The 16,819-nt window shown below is 39.5% G+C and overlaps 2 protein-coding genes across 5 annotated transcripts in view; one reads left to right on the plus strand and one right to left on the minus strand.

Annotated features, from left to right (window-relative positions):
* Positions 1 to 16,819, minus strand: part of Rgl1 (ral guanine nucleotide dissociation stimulator like 1) — a 270,086-nt gene that overhangs the window by 244,055 nt on the left and 9,212 nt on the right. The window lies entirely within an intron of this gene.
* Apobec4 (apolipoprotein B mRNA editing enzyme catalytic polypeptide like 4) lies at positions 4,100 to 9,551 on the plus strand. The gene is made up of 2 exons (XM_047520548.1): positions 4,100 to 4,314; positions 8,402 to 9,551. The coding sequence occupies exon 2, from the start codon at positions 8,432 to 8,434 to the stop codon at positions 9,419 to 9,421; it is 990 nt and encodes a 329-aa protein (XP_047376504.1). The 5' UTR covers positions 4,100 to 4,314; positions 8,402 to 8,431; the 3' UTR covers positions 9,422 to 9,551.

The raw sequence follows: 16,819 nt of genomic DNA on the forward strand, positions 1-16,819 counted from the left end.
TATATGATGGCTTTGAAACCTACCTGGGTCCTGCAGCCCAGGCTGAAGCCGTCTTTAAAGCGTCTATAGAGGAGATGGTGCCTCCACCATCTTACCTTCCCCGGCATAAGTTTAATTCTAAACATTTGTTCTGTTTCCCTAGGGAAATGGGGCTGAGGGGCGGGGGAATCAACAAGGAGGAATTCTGAGTCTATGGTATTAGCAATGGGTGGTTGAGCCCCAAAAAAGTTGTGTACTGTTAAGACTATGCTGCCACCATGTGGCCACTTTGTTTATGACCGCTAGATAGAAGATGCAAACTGCAGCTTTTTTTCTCTCTCAACCTCAAAGCATTTCCTATCTTGACTTTCCCACCTAATTACCCAGTGAGCGCTGTGAAATCTAGCAAGGCCTCTGTTCTTCTCTACTTCATGCTTGCTTTTTAAATTCACTTCCTGTTTTCAGGGAAAACTTATTATTTATTACTGATACATAAATGTGGGCAACCAAAGTGTCAACCAAACTGCAACAAAAGCAATGAATTATGTGATTAATTAAGCACCATATATTCAAATAAAAGTTTTAAGGTTATAGCAATAAAATATAAATTATTTTAATCCCTGTCACTCAAAGACAACATGACTTCATATGCAGCCATTAGCAAGACACAAGCCATCCCAGATATATCCCAAATTGGGTTGCCAGGATGTAGATTAAAAATTTATGGGGAAAAAAATAATTTATGGAGTGTTAAAACTGAGTAAAGGTCTTTTTTAAATGTAAGTTTTCAGAGTTTGGCCTTTATACATCTCCCTTATAATTATGTAACGGTTTTACATAGATACTCTACATTACAACTCATCTGCACAAAGATGAAACATGTCTGATCAATAAAAGAAGAGAGAACGATGGAGTCTGTTTCAGAAGGTAGATGCTTTCCGCCAGGCTCCTCCTTTCTGTAGGTATCTGCTAAACAGTAAGAACTATGAACAGGAACCAAGGCAAAAGACCGTATTTCCTCGTGACATGAAGAAATTCAGTTTTAAAAGTCATTCTGTGCAACCTAAATGGACCTTTAAAGTCAATCTGCTTCGGAGATTTCCTACAGTACAACGGAAAACTGTCCCTGAAAATGTTGGCACTATGCCAGGCACAGTGGCACGCACTTACAATCCTAGTGGCAAGGGAAGCTGAGGCAGGAAGATTTCAAGTCCAAGGTCAGCCTGGGAAAGTTATCAATAATCTGTCTCAAAAAAATAAAAAATTAAAAGGGCTGGGGCTGTAGCTCAGTGGTAAAGTGTCCTGGGTTCAATTCAATACCCAGTATCAAAAAAAAGGAGGAGGAGGAGGAAGGGGGAAAGGGGAGAGGGAGGAGAAGAGGGAGGGGGAGGAGGAGAAGGAGAGAAAACAAATGTTGGCATTATATACTATGTACAAAAATCAACTCAAAATGCATCAAAGACTTAAATATAAAACCCAAAATTGTGAAACTACTAGAAGAAATCAAATGCTTCAGGACACTGGTCTGGAAAAATAATTTTGGGATATGTCCCAAATGTGCAGGCTACAAAAGCAAAAGTTGACAAATGGGATTACACTAAACCAAAAAGCCTCTACACAGCAAAGAAAACAATGAACAGTGAAGAGACAGACGACAGAACAGGAGAAAACATCTGCAAATAGTTCACTCAACAAGGGGTTAATGTTCAGAAGGAACTCAAGAGCAAAAAATCAGTAATAATCCAGTTAAAAAATGGACAAATAATCTGAGTCAACACTTCTCAAAAGAAGATTTACAAATGGCCAACAAGTATATGCAAAAATGCACAATATCACTAATCATCGGGGAAATGCAAATCAAAACCACAACAAACCTCCATTTGTCTCACCCTAGAGAGAATGGTTGTTACCAAAAAGACAAAAAACACAATTGTCGGCAAGGATGCAGAGAAAGGGGAACTGTCCTGCACTGCTGTTGGGAATGTAAATTAGTACAGACATTGTGGAAAACAGTTCCTCAAAAAATTAGAACTAGAATTCCCAGATGATTGAGCTATTTCATTACTGGCATCTAGCCAAAGGAAAGGAAATCAGTATGTCAAAGAAACATCACATTCATATGTTTACTGCAGTACTATTCACAACCGTCAAGATGTGGGATCAACTTAGGTGTCCATCAATGGATGAAGGGATAAAGAAATGTGAATATTATCATAACAGAATGTTATGCAGCCTTCAAAAAGAATGAAATCCTGTCATTTGTAGCAAAATGGATGAAACTGAAATAAGTTAAGTGAAATAAGTCAGGCATAAAAAGACAAATATACATTCTCACATGTCAAAGCTTAAAAAGTTGATCTCATAGAAGTAGAGGGTAAAATAGCAGTTACCGAAGTATGTGGGGAATGGAGGACGGTGACGGGATCATTAACAGCCATAGGGTGCAACTGGATAGGGGAGCTGCAGTTGAGGACAACTAATAATGCTTTTCAGAAGAGAGGATTTTAAGTGTTCCCTACCCAAAGAAATGGTAAATGCTTAAAGTGATGGTGATACCAGTTACCCTTATCTGATGGTTACATGGTGTATACGTATGTGGAAATTATCAGAGTTGATCTCCATAAATATGTACAATTATGTGACAATTAAAATTATTTAATTTGTAAAAAAATGTTGGCTACTTGAGTTGCCTATCCCTAAAATCATCCTAAAACTGTACTGGTTAATGTCCTAATGGATAGGGGCTCATTTTCCCTTTTTATTTAGGTTTAACCTTTATTGGTTAATTCACGGGGCATCTAACCGGCCACTGAAGGTGCACGGTATACACAGACGGCGGGGCAGAGATGAGGGGCTCAGACGGCGGGGCAGAGATGAGGAGCTGCTTTCCGTCTTTTCCTCCCCTCCCTGCAACTTGCTAGATAGCAAAAACGTTTCTACAGAACTATTAGAACAACTTTTTATAAGTAAGACTTTGAAAGTAACATTTTATATTTTAAAATGAAGTATCATTTGTTAGGGTTAAAATTAAAGATGAGCTATGGGGATCAAGTTCCAGGGATCAAGGTCCAGTTTTATATTCACAAGTTCATTGAGTTAGGAAATGCTACGAAAATGGAGGAAGGTGTGGGAACAAGGACGTGACCCACAGCAAAGGAGGGGAAGGAATGAGATGTGATAAAGAGGCACCCAAGAAAGCGTGGAGGATGTGACGACAAAATAACTCCCCGGGGGAATCCGTGAGCTCCCCGGAGACCCTCAGAAGGCACACAGCCTAGGAGAAGCCCCTTCAGTGAGAGAGGGCATTTGCAGTAGTGGCCACTGCAAGAAAGCAGCACGTGCCCTCTGGGCGCTAACTCTCCCTAGGAGTTATTTTTAGAGCACAGATGCTTAGGGACTTCCAGCAGTTAACTCGTGGACATACACAGCCACCACCGCCACTCACTCACTCAAGTGGCCCCGGAAGAGCAATGAGAGAGTGCTGCATCATGACTTTCAATATGTCTAGTGTCTAGAAGATGGCGGGCGGGGGAAGGGAGGAGGGGGAGCCGATGAAGAAGGACCGGTGGCTCTTCCATCCAACTGATCTGGGCACAAAGCTTGTCTTACAGGGAACAGAACCACATATAGACCAACAGCAAGGGTCTCCCAGGGAATTTCATACAGGAAAGAAACTGCTAACGCATAGTAACTCAGGTTTGCACAAAATAAAGAGCTCCTCCTTCTGGGACTGTGGCCCTCTTTGTTCAAATGTCACCCTTCCCCGAAAGTCAAGCTGAGCCTCCCAAGAACAGGCCCTGGCACCTGCACAGAACCTGCAAATCTTGTCCACACCTCATGCCCGCCACCTAGTGCGGGCCAGGAGGAAGGTGCTAAGGAGGGAACCTCAGACTTGATTTGTTCAGGGAGAAGAACCCCCAACAAGTTCCCTTAAACAGTCAAATATCATCTTTTTATTCAGACTGGAATATGCAGTCATGAATATTTTCATCTTTGGAACAGGTGGTTTAATATGCAAATAAAGTAATAAGTGTCAGAACCGTATCCTAGCAGTAGCTACTTTGCAAACGTTACCATAGCACCAATTCAACAGTGTTCTTAGAAGCAGCCACACCTCAGCAAGGTCTTTTTAACTTGGGACGGCAAAGTTCAAATGAACTATTAGACACAAACTGCAAAAGAGTCCTGAACCGATTGATATAGGAGGTGAATCTTTACAGCTCGAGTGCCCTCCAAAGCTACTTGAAACGACATGGAACTTCAAGGAGAAAAACGGAAAATGGACCACCTCCCATAACACCTGGCATGTGATCCAAGTCTGGAGACAAAATGATGGTAATTATAACTGCTAACATTTGTTTTTAGCTGCTAACAGATTGTGCCCAGATTGCAAAGGGGGAACTTCATTCTCCAGTTACTCCAGTGCGAACTGTGCCTTGATGGTACTCACTAAATTCTCGCTGGGCGAAAGGAGAGCAGACTGTCCTTGTGGGGTGGGTTCATTTATGTTAAACTAAGGAAGGGCCGTCCTCCCCTGGCCCTGGTCCAGCGCCGCTCACAGTTGGATGCAAGAGAGCATCCTCCTGCAGAATGGGCTCTAACAGGTCTCTAGTTCTCCGTGCCAGCAGATCTGCTCTACAGAGGGTGACATACATTTCTCAAGCACAGCCAAAGCCAAAGGTAAAGGACTAAGTGGGGACACAGGCTGCCAGGGGAAACGCGTCCTAAGGCACGTGGCTTGTGAACTAGGCAGGGTTGCTAAGGTAGGCCCTGGGCTAACAGAGCACATCCCCTCCTGGTTAGGTAAGAATGAAGGACAGATACCCAGAGTTAACACTAAAGCTAGTCTGTGGGGCTGGGGCTGGGGCTGGGGTTGTGGCTGGGTGGTAGCGTGCTCGCCTAGCACGTGTGAGGCCCTGGGTTCGATCCTCAGCACCACACAAAAATTTAAAAATAAAGGTATTGTGTCCACCTACAACTAAAAAATATATGTTAAAAAAGTAAAATGTAGAATTTGTTTTTAAAAAGATAGTCTGTGATCAATGACATATTGATACAATAAATCACGAATTCTGTATAAGAGCTCAAAGGGGCAGGAATTCTTTTCTGCTTATTCAGGAAAGGATGATCAAAGATCAAGCTCCGGGCGGGGCTGCAGGGGACACTAGAAAAAGCAAAGTCTTCATCAACAGGCAGCCATGGTTGGGTGACACTGAAAAGCCCACAGAAAGAACGAGGGATCGTGGTTCCCCTCATTATATATCAAAGCTACTGCTCACCATGGTCTCCTTAAAATAGGAACGATGTATCTTATGGTTAAAATAGACAAAAGTGAGCAGTTAGCAAAGGAGTTCAGAAAAGCAATCTGGAGTTTCCAGTTTGCTGCCTTTATCTTTAAAGATGCAAAAACTTTTGCTTTCCTAATGGGTAATTATGAGACCATTATAGATAGCTAACACATATACCAGCTTAAAATACAATAATTAAGCAGAAAAGGGCCTCTTGATACTGTTTCCATAACATTTTAGCCAAGTCAATCTGCAAATTTTCTGTGTGCGGGATGGAATTGAAATCTCCAGAGTAACTTGCATTCTGGGTGAGCCACCCAGAGGCTCACTACATTGAGGGCACAATATTCAAAAAAGTGAGAATTTAGGTTTGATTTCATCAGGTTTCGATAACCTGATGAGCAAGGCTGAAAGGAGGAGATGGAGAGAGAAAACAACTCTCAGGATCAAGCAGGAAATAGTGTTAGTTTCCAAAAGATCTGTCCACGCCAGAGATTAAATCCAGTTTACTGGAGGAAAAGCTATTACAAGAACCAGGAAGCCTCAAGGGCAGGAATCCAGTTGCATCAGGAAAATACTGTACTAAGGAGGAAATGGAAGCAAATACCCAGGACTGTGAACTAAGCTGACATGGCAGAAGTTAGGAGAAACCTGCAATCTGGTGGCTATGTGGTTCAGAGCTCCTGCAGGGACATTAGCCAGTAGGGCAATGGTGACAGGAATAAAGCCATATTTCACCCACAGCTGGATCAAGTCTCTTACAATATTTCCTGCCCAGGACAGGATTAGCACAGGAACTCTGTAGCCTTGAGCCTCTCAAATACAAGCTGCATCAAACAGCAGTGATGCAGCTTATCTGGGGAAGACACAGTTGATCCAAGGGCTCTCATGTGGGAAGTCACAATAAATATCTGAGATGTGTTAAATTAGATTTTGAAAAGTGAAAAATATATTTTGTTGCAATGGTCAGTTTACCTCATTTGTGCTTTCTGCCTTATCTGTTTTGCTGTCTGGACAAAGTCAAATGTAAACAATGAAACTATAAATAGAAGAAAATATGAAGAATACTTAATTGTGCTTTGATGAGGAAGGTTTTTCTAAATCCAACAGGAAGGAATAAATTGTAAGATGAGATTGAACCACATAAAACTGTAAAAATTGGTCCTGTGAAAATATCAGCATAATTAAAAGGCTCTATAAACCAGGTAAAATATTTGCAGAAAAAAAGGACAGAGGATATTTGTGATGCATAAAGAATTTTGCAAATCAATAAGAAAAACTTCAAACAGAAAATGGGTAAAGGATCAACAATGTTTCACAGAAGAATAAACACTACAGACAATAAGCATGTGAAATATGCTCAACCCCACTAGGAATAGAAAAGGTATACGCTATAACATCAGAAAGATACCAAAGTCACTTCTCGGACTAGCAAATTGGGTGATAAACATGAATGAGAAAGAATCTGATAAGGTTAGTACGCTTTCCTAGGATGATTTGACAAAGTTTGACCTAATACTAAGACTTAATAGCAGTCTGCATTAAAGAATCAGTTATAAACAATTTATTTACAAAAATATTCATCAGTGTCATCTACAATAATTAAAAGAGGCAAGAACCTGAATGTTATAATCATAAAATACTAATTGGAATAGTGTCTCTCAAAGAATGGGGAAATTCTATGACACAATATAAAGGGAAGAAGCAGGGCATAAAACCTAACTTTAGGGCTGAGGATGCAGCTTGGTAGTAAAGTGCCTGCTTAGCATGTGCGAGGCCCTGGGTTCAATCCTCGGCACTACATATGCATAAAAAACTGGCACACATAGACCCATTATCAGTGATTACAATATAAACTGATGAGTTTTTTTTTTATCTCCTTTTATATCAGTATTTAAAAAAAAACTATATTATAATGTACTGGATAGTTGTGTGGGAATAATGATTACTGAAGGAAAAAATCATTCCTTACGGATCTTAACATCTGGGGTTTAATATTCCAGAAACTATTGATTTGAAATATTCTAAACAATTCATATTTGCTTTCAGGTTATTTTTCAAAAGTCTTCTAACAAGTACCACTCACCAGAAATAAGACTCTCAAATGTCAATAAATGACCCAAAGAATATACCAGTGGTACTTCCTTTTTTCTTTTTATTGGTGTGTTATAATTATACATCTTGGTGGGATTTGTTTTTACATATCCATACATGCACACAATATAACAGCATTATTTAGACTGTTTTAAACTGTTTCATTCTCTAGCATAAAAAAGGCTTTTTTTTTTTTTTTTTTTTTTAGTGGTGGGGACTGAACCCAGGGCCTTGCACATGCTAGGTGAGTATGCTACCACTGAGCCACATCCCCTACAAGTGACAATTCTACAAGAAGTCTCTACCATTAAGAAAAGCCGACCCTATGGTATATTTCTTAAAAGGATAATACGTACATTATCACTAATGGTTTTAAGAAATAGCTCATTTCAAATGCAAGCACACTCGAAACTTCTGCACATATATTAGACACTATTATATCCAGAGAAGCGACAAAGGAAGAAATCATGAACAAAATGTAAAACCCATGCTTATTTCTTTGGACTTTCATAAATGGAAATCATCTAGATAACTCGGGGCTTGTATCATTGTTATGGGTCAGGCACGTAATGAAGCATTTTATATGTATGCTATTACTCAAATCCCAAGAAAACCTTATGAGGTAGGTGCTACTGTTGTCTTCCCTTTGAAGACAAGGAAGCTGTGGCTCTCAAACATTAAATAACTTACCCAAAACCACTAAGCTGGTAAGTGTTTGAGCCCAGATTTGGAACAAGGCAATCTGTTTCTAGAACTTGGAGGTTGACACATTTGCTCTACTGAGTCGCAATCTGTGCAACAGGTAAAGTTGTATTCTGCATTTCTCTTTTGTCTCCTCCCTACCCTCCTAGAACCTTGATAAAGAAAAATGAACCCTGACCTTTGTAATCTATTTATATGTTGCTATCTTTTAAAGTAAAAGATGCTACATAGTTACTATGCTACTTCCTTTAAATAAAGAAGTATGGCTTAATAAATCAATGCATGACCTTCAGTTTGTTCTGCAATGGTTTGATACATACTTTCTCTTCCTTGTTCAGGTTTGCAGCTAGAAGACAATAAAACTAGCAATGGAACCCCTATATGAGGAATACCTAGCACACGGTGGCACAATAGTCAAACCTTATTACTGGCTCAATTTCTCTCTAGATTGTACCAACTGTCCTTACCATATTCGGACGGGTGAGGAAGCAAGAGTTCCCTACACAGAATTTCATCAGATTTTTGGATTCCCTTATGGGCCAACATATCCTCAAACAAAACACCTCATATTTTATGAACTCAAAAATTCTTCTGGTAGCCTGGTGCAAAAGGGCCATGCTAGCAACTGCACTGGTAATGACACCCACCCAGAATCAATGCTCTTTGAGACGCAGGGTTACCTTGACTCCGCCATATACAACAACAGCAGCATCAGGCACATCATTCTGTACTCCAACAACTCTCCCTGTAATGAAGCCGACCACTGCTGCGTCAGCAAAATGTACAATTTCCTGATGACGTATCCGGACGTCACTCTTAGCATTTACTTTTCTCAGCTCTATCACACTGAGAATGAATTTCCTGCCTCAGCATGGAACCGTGAAGCTCTTCGTAGCTTGGCCAGCTTGTGGCCCCAGGTCACTCTGAGCCCAATAAGTGGTGGAATTTGGCACTCTCTTCTGGACAACTTTGTGAGTGGTGTCCCAGGACCAGCTGTTTTCCAGCCCATTTTAACTGGGAGAGCACTGGCTGACAGGCACAATGCTTACGAAATCAACACCATAACAGGAGTGAAACCTTACTTCACTGAAGTTCTTCCCCAGAAAAAAGAGAATCAGAACTACCCCTTAAACCATGTCCTCTCTGTACAGTCCTTCCAAGGGACAAGTAGACAACCACAGCCCAACCTGACTCCAGACCTCAGGAATCCTATTGTTTTTGTGCTGGTGCCTTATAGAGACCTACCACCAATCCATGTGGGTCAAAACCCCCACAAACCCAGGAATGTGGTAAGGCACTTAATTGTCTCAAATGTCACTCCAGGAAACCAAAGACCTCAGAAAGACCAAGGGAGATAGTGGAAATCAGAATGGTTTGCAAGTAGCAAAGAGGCAGATAAAAAGAGGAAGAAGAAAGAGCAAAAATAAAACTACATCCTATGAATGCATGAAGCCAAATGCCAGGGGACTTACTAGCTGGGCAACAAAAATCTGGAAATCTCTCTCTCAGATCTGACCAAGATGGAGATAAACTAATGCAATAAAAGCAAAAACTGAATTATTTGCCATATCAACTACTATAAAGCCACACTTTTTCTAACATAATCTAAAGTATTTCCATAAACAATGTGATCTCTCTCCTTTATTTTGAACCTGATAGTAATAAAATGGAGTCATTAATATCTTGCTAATATTTTGGTGAATATTAGGAATATTGTCAGTCTAACCATATCATCTTTCCAATACAAAGAAAACTTGGTCTAAATTGCTTCCTAAATTAGTTTCAGCATAAAAATTTATTGTAAAATTCTAAAATAGCCAGAAGTTACTGACATGAAGTGCTATCTCAAAGAATAAACTAGTAATATTCCAATAACAGTTAATTGTGGACTTAAGGTTTTAGGCAGCCCATTCTTTTTTATGTGTGGGGGAAAATCTCTTCTGGTAATTGATGACGTATAGTTATAAAAACTGCCACCTGCCACCTACTGAGTTTGATCTGTTCCAGTTCAGAACTCTCCCTCCTGAGCAGACGACAGGGGCGAGATGGTGCGAGAGTCTCCAAAGACTCCCTCCTTCACAGCCACCTCACCCAAACCACCTGCACTGGCTCCCGAGGCTCCATGCTGCCTTGTCACCAGTAAGATTTTAAGTTCCTATAGGACAAGTGCACACGCTACACACACACACACACACACACACACACACACATGATCCCTTTAGATTCTCCTTAGAATCTAGCACAACATTCAGGCAAAATGTGGACAGCAAGGTTGAGACTACATCTCAGTAAATACACCAATCACTCCCCAAGATCCCTAGGCTCCTGCCAACTGCCTGCTTAAGCACCCTCCACGGGACATCTCTCTTTTTTGTTAGCACTTACTTCTTCTAACACAGATCCCCCATGCATAATTTACATGTACTGATTTCCTTTTTTTTTTGACCCCTTCCTCTTTGCCAGTGTGTATTCGTTACTTCTCTTAAAATCTAATTCAAAACACACTTGTTTCAGGAAGCACTCTGACTAACCCTCTGAGCTGCTTAAATGCCACTTTGCTTATGCTTAATTCACATTTGCAGTATCTCTTCCCTCTTGGAAATATGTAAAGATGAATTATAAGAAAATGTATATTCATCTGTAACTTGCCTTTATATTAAAATACACATACATACACACAAATGCTAAACTAATAAATATTTTGCTATTATATTAGAACACATAATACTGTGTGAAAAAGCAGGAGGAAGAAGAAGAGGGAAGAAAGAAAAGAAAAAAAATATTTTAGGAATAGAAGTTAGTATTGTGATTAAAATAAACATGAATAAAATTATTGAAAAGAAATTTCTATTGTTAGCCCACAAATTTTTATAGAATTCTTGGAATATAGTTTTATCATGGGTATACAGTGATTATTATTTAAAGAGGTACTACTGGACCGAGCACTAAAATCCCAGCAACTCAGGAGGCTGAGGCAGGAGGATCACGAGTTCAAAGCCAGCCTCAGCAACTTAGCAAGGTACTTAGTAACTCAGTGAGACTCTGTCTCTAAATAAAATACAAAACAGGGCTAGGATGTGGCTCAGTAGTTAAGCAACCCTGGGTTCAATCCCTAGTACAAAAAAAAAAAAAAAAAAAAAAAAAGAGTTACTACTGAAGTTTATTATCAGGCTCATGGACTCATATGTCCATTATTTGGACGTTCTGATCATTATAAAAATAGATCCAAGGGCTTGAGTTGTAGCCAACTCAATGGTATGCATAAGATCCTAAACTCAACTCCTCCCCCAGCATCTCAAACACACACACACACACACACAAATCAAATTTGTTGGCATGAAATCTGTCTCCAAAATGGTCAAATAGACCACAACATCACAAAGAATCTATGAATGAACTTATACTTCAAATATCAATGGTATGTAACAAAAAGAGAAAGGTTGCCAGAATAACAGGAAAGAAAAAATGCCTTTGGCAGTTAAATTCTTGTACTGGCTAAGGCAAGACTGGGGCTAGGTAAAAGAATGTTACTGACAGGTCACAAGTCCAAGCCAAGATAGTCAAGCTTTAGATAAGAGACTGTTAAGAGAGCACAAAGATATATGGCCCAAGGCAAGTCACCTCTTTTCACTCATTTGTGAAATGAGATACCAGTTAGTTCATCTTGGGCTCCTTTCAGCTCCATGTGCTATAAGAAGGAATGATTTTCATAGAGTAAGATCTTACCAGACAGAGTGATCAGTCTTCCTTGCTCACCATACAATCGGTTCTTGGTCATGTTGAACTGGCCCAAGGATTGAGGGAGAGAAGCTGGAATGCTCCACCCCTCTTGAGAAAACTGGCAATGGTGTTATTGAAGAGTCTTATTGCCACCACACATGGCAATGAGTTAAAGCAGGCAGTGATTCAGAGAACTGAAAAACACAGGGCTGTATCCCAAGAAACCAACAAATGAGAAGAGAGGGCAGCATTACCTCGGTGAATCTCAGCTTTAGAGGCTCAATTACCCAGTCAGTAAAAGGATGGATTTATTAATCAGTGCAGACTTGGATTAACAAAGTTCCCAAGACAGACATGTAAAGGCAGAAAGTTAATGTATTGATTTCCAGTGAGACTTACATCTGGACATGCAAGCAGTATCCATGTCATCCAGTCATTATAGCCTCTCCACATAGATAAGCTTCCTGATATTACAATAAGAAGGTTGCTCTGTGGGGATAGAAGAGATCATTATATGATTCAAATGCTTAGTGCTATCAGATTCTGATTTGTAAAGGAGATACGTGTGCCACTTGGAAAGAAATAGTGGAATATGTACAAGGGTGTCTGTCCCCTGCATAGTGTTTGGGTGGACCTAGGCTGTAAGAGACAACACAAACCTCTATAACTAACTCCTTTTGTGAATGACAGCATTGATTTTCTTGAGGGATACTGGGGACTAAACCCAGGTCCTCATGCATGCTAAGCATACACTTTACTATTGAGCTACAACCCCAGTCTGATTTTCCATAGATTTTAATGTTTTGTCAAGTTATAATCTAATATTGCTGATCTGACTTGAGAGCAGATTATATTTCTTTAAATGGCTGTTAAATATCTTTTTTGATTCATGATGCATGCAATCCAAACAAAATTTAATTCACAGAATGGAATCCTATTCATTTCGTTTCCAAGGTTTTAAGTATATGGTACCCATACTAATTTAAAATAATATTCTTGGGCTGGGTTGTGATTCAGTGGTAGAGCGCTTGCCTAGCATATGTGAGGCACTGGTTTGATTCTCAGTACCACATATAAATAAATAAATAAATAAAATAAAGGTCCATCAACAACTAAAAATATATATATATATAATAAAATAGTATTCTTACTATCACACATTTAGTGAGAGCTATATATAAGGTATTTATGAGCACTTACATATATTAACTCACTTAATCCTCCCAATAATTCTATGAGGCAGGTATTATTATTACCTATTCTACAGATGAAGAAATTGTGGCACAGAAAACTTAAGTATCTGTCCACATAGTAAAGGCTGAGCTGATAATCAAACCCAGAGATCTAATTCCAGAGTCCATGTTGTTCATCATGATGATTTAATGCTTACCTAATAATAACAATGCAGACTCAGAAATCCAGGTAAAATTAATATCCCTTTAGTATGTGTCCTTTGGCTTTTCTGTATTTCTGCTCAAACCATGCTACCAATGGGAATCTTCTATACTAGGGGAATCAGGTAGGATGGGCAAGCTAGGGCAGAGAACTTAGTAGATTCTAGATCTCAGAGCTTTGGTCTTCAACCCAGCCCTGCTTCCTCTTTTTCAGGCCCTCAGACCAAACACACATCTTGGGGATTATTTTACTTTGGATATCCCTGTATCTAAGGGATGTCCCAAATAGAGGACCCAAGGCAATGGAGCGTTGCTTTATTGTTCCACGCAGTTAAATTAAGTAGAATTGACTCCAAAACCAAAAAACCCTCTAAAAGAATTACCATATGATCCAGCAATACCACTTCTGGGTATATGAACAAAAGAAAGCAGAATCTTAAGAGATGTTTGTACAACCATGCTTACAGCAGCATTATTCACAAGAGTCAAAAATTGGAAGTGAACTTAGTGTCCCGGACATGTGAATGGATAAAGAGAAGGTGGTATATACACACAATGGAAAGGCAATTGCCTTTAAAAGGAAGGAAATTCTGAAATGTGTCACAACGCGATGAACCTTGAGACATCATGCTAAGTGAAACGTCAGTCATGGAAAGATAAAATACCATAAGATTCCACTTACATGAGGTACCTAAAGAAGTCAAATATATAGAATCAGAAAGTAAAACAATGATTGCTGGGGCTGGGGAGAGGGAGAAATAGGGAGTTACTGTTCAAGAGATACAGAATTTCAGTTTTGTGAGATTAAAAAAAAAAGTCCAGAGATGGATGTGGTAATGGTGGTACAACTATGTAAATGTGCTTAATACCACTGGACTGTACACTTGAAAATGGTTCAGATGGAAATTTTTGTTATATGTATTTTACCATAATTTTAAAAAAATTATATGGAATTACTGACACCTACTGATTTATCTATATATCCCAAAAAGTGACATCTTTTGTGTTACATCAAATATCAGGAAATAGGCTCTAAAACTACTCACAAAATACTGAGATAAAGTAGGGAAAGTTCATAGAAATATCTGAAAACAAATACCTCTTAAAAATCATCCTGATAAGTTTTTTTAGGTTGACAATTCATAGTCCATTTCAAGTTATTGTGTGGATTTAGTTCAACCACTGATACTCAGTAATATCCTTATAGTTGGGAATCTGAGACAGATTTGCTGAAAGTAGAGTGGTAATTAAAAACAAAGTTTGGAATCTGACATAACTCATTACCATACCACACTGCCACGTGCTAATTGTGTATTACTGGCTGAGGCATATACTATCTCTGAGCCATAATTTACTCATCTATAAACACTAATGGGAACACTAATTCTTAAGCCCTAAAGATACTATGAGATTAAATAATGTAAATAAAGTTTTTATTTGCCAAGTATCTAACACACAATAAACAGTAAGTGGTTGTTTTAAATAAAATACGAACATGTTAAAGATAGTAGGAAATTACACAGATTGCAGGATCTCTCAATTTTATCAAAATTATGAGTCTGAGTTACTTTTTACTTTCTATAAGAAGTAAAAAAATGTTGCTAGAATTTGTGATAATCAGATTGGAAGAGAAATGCTTTTATTGTGTTGCTTAAGTAGTTAATAGTAGCAAAAAGAAAAGCAAAATATACATGATCGTGGAAGATATTAAAATAATTACAATATTTTGTGCATTTTCTGAGCAACAAATTAGCTATCTAGATGAAATGCATGATTTTCTATGACAATATAAAATCAAAATGACCAAGAAGAGAAAAATAAATAAATAAATGAATAACCATATAAGAGAAATATGATCAATGATCTATTTCTAATAATATCAGCAAACCCAGATAATTTTGCAGGCACATTCTACAACTTCCAAAGAACAAATAGCATGGTTACTTTTTATCATTCAAACTATTCCAGACCATTGAAAAACAGCTAGGAGTACTCTAAATTCATCTTCAAGGTTAGGTTAACCCTAATATCAAAACTGAATAAAGATAGCACAAAAAAAGTATGAACCAATCTTACTTAAAAATATATATTTGAGGGAGATCCAAGATGGTGGACTAGAGGGAGGCTGCGTTCCTTGTCGCTCCGTAACTCCGGTTTCAAGCAGAGGATATCTGTTTCTTGGTGAGGCAGTTTTTGCTGCTTATCGATCCCCTGCTGTTTACCCCATTTATCTGCTGTGATCACCTGCAATCTGCCAGCATATTGATGCCTTTTTTGAGTGCAGATTGCTCACTGTCAGGCGCCTATCATAACCATTTGCCTGCCTCTCACCTGTTCATCGCCCAACGCAGAGGTTCACCTCCCGATCGTCCGTCAACAGTCAGCAAACTGATCGCTGACCGCCAGTGCAGCACCAGCTGCCTGCTGTTGCCTGGAAGTTCACTGTGACAGTACCTGCAGGTTTGATTACACGTGGCTGCCGCCATTTTGAAACAACAGCCAGGCCTCATAGGACCCTCGGGCGGACTGACTGAGCCCCATCTCCAGGATCCCTCAGCCCGACCGATCACTCCCTGCCTCTGGGGCCCTCACATCGACTGACTGTGCCCTATCACCAGGACCCCCAGACCAACTGACTGTGCCCTATCACCAGGACCCCAGAACGACTGATTGCACCAGGCCTCCAGGATCCCACAACCACACCAAAGACACCCGACCTCCAGGACCCCTGTCTGACCAACCACACCCGCCTCCAGGACCTTCTGCTGGCCACGTCCTCACCCTGAGCTGCAGCTCCCCATTTAACAACACATTTGGAAGCCATCTTGGATAATCCTGGAAGCGGAGCTCTGATATTTAGGTGGGGCAAATCCCATCCTGAGACGCCTGCTGGAGGCTTGAAGCTAATTGTCAGGTACCTCTCATGCATCAGGTTACTGAACACTGTGAGGTTTCATTATATATGACTGTTATACAGTAGATTTTCTTTTTTTCTCCTTATTGAAAATTTTTAAGTTTTTATTTCTTTTGTTTTCTTGGTCTCTTTTCCTTTTGTTTACCTGTTCCCTCAGAGTCTCTTTCTCCCTTTTTTGCATGCTAACATCCAATTTCTTTTGATTATACTCTCACCCTTTCTATTATCTAGAACTTCTGTATATTCTTTTCTTATCCCATTAGAGCCACATTCTACATCCTTCTGCATCCTCTTTGTCCTCCATTTGAAACTGCAGACCTTATTGCAAACCTGTTTGTTTTACTGAAGATAATATTTGAACTCATTCTGTCTATTATGACAATTTTGTTATTGTCCTCATAGGGACTATTTGGTCTAGGATTGCATAGTGTCTGAATTGGGCACTGCTATTATTGATCTCCCTCTCCTTAAAGAAAGGGTTTTGGAAGCCTATAGGGCCACTATAAGCCTATAGGGGGAAATCTGCAATACTCAGATCTGCACTGCTAGAGGGGAAGATACACGAACAACATGAGAAAACAAGGGAAGAAAATGATTTAAACAAATCTAGATTCTATATTAATAGAATCCAATGACAGTATGTTAGAAGAAATCTCAGAAAAGGACTTCAGATTATACATAATTACGATGATTCCCGAAGCAAAGGATGAGATAAGAGAGCAAATGCA

Source organism: Sciurus carolinensis, chromosome 12 (genome assembly GCF_902686445.1).
Source record: "Sciurus carolinensis chromosome 12, mSciCar1.2, whole genome shotgun sequence".
Lineage (NCBI taxonomy): Eukaryota > Metazoa > Chordata > Mammalia > Rodentia > Sciuridae > Sciurus > Sciurus carolinensis.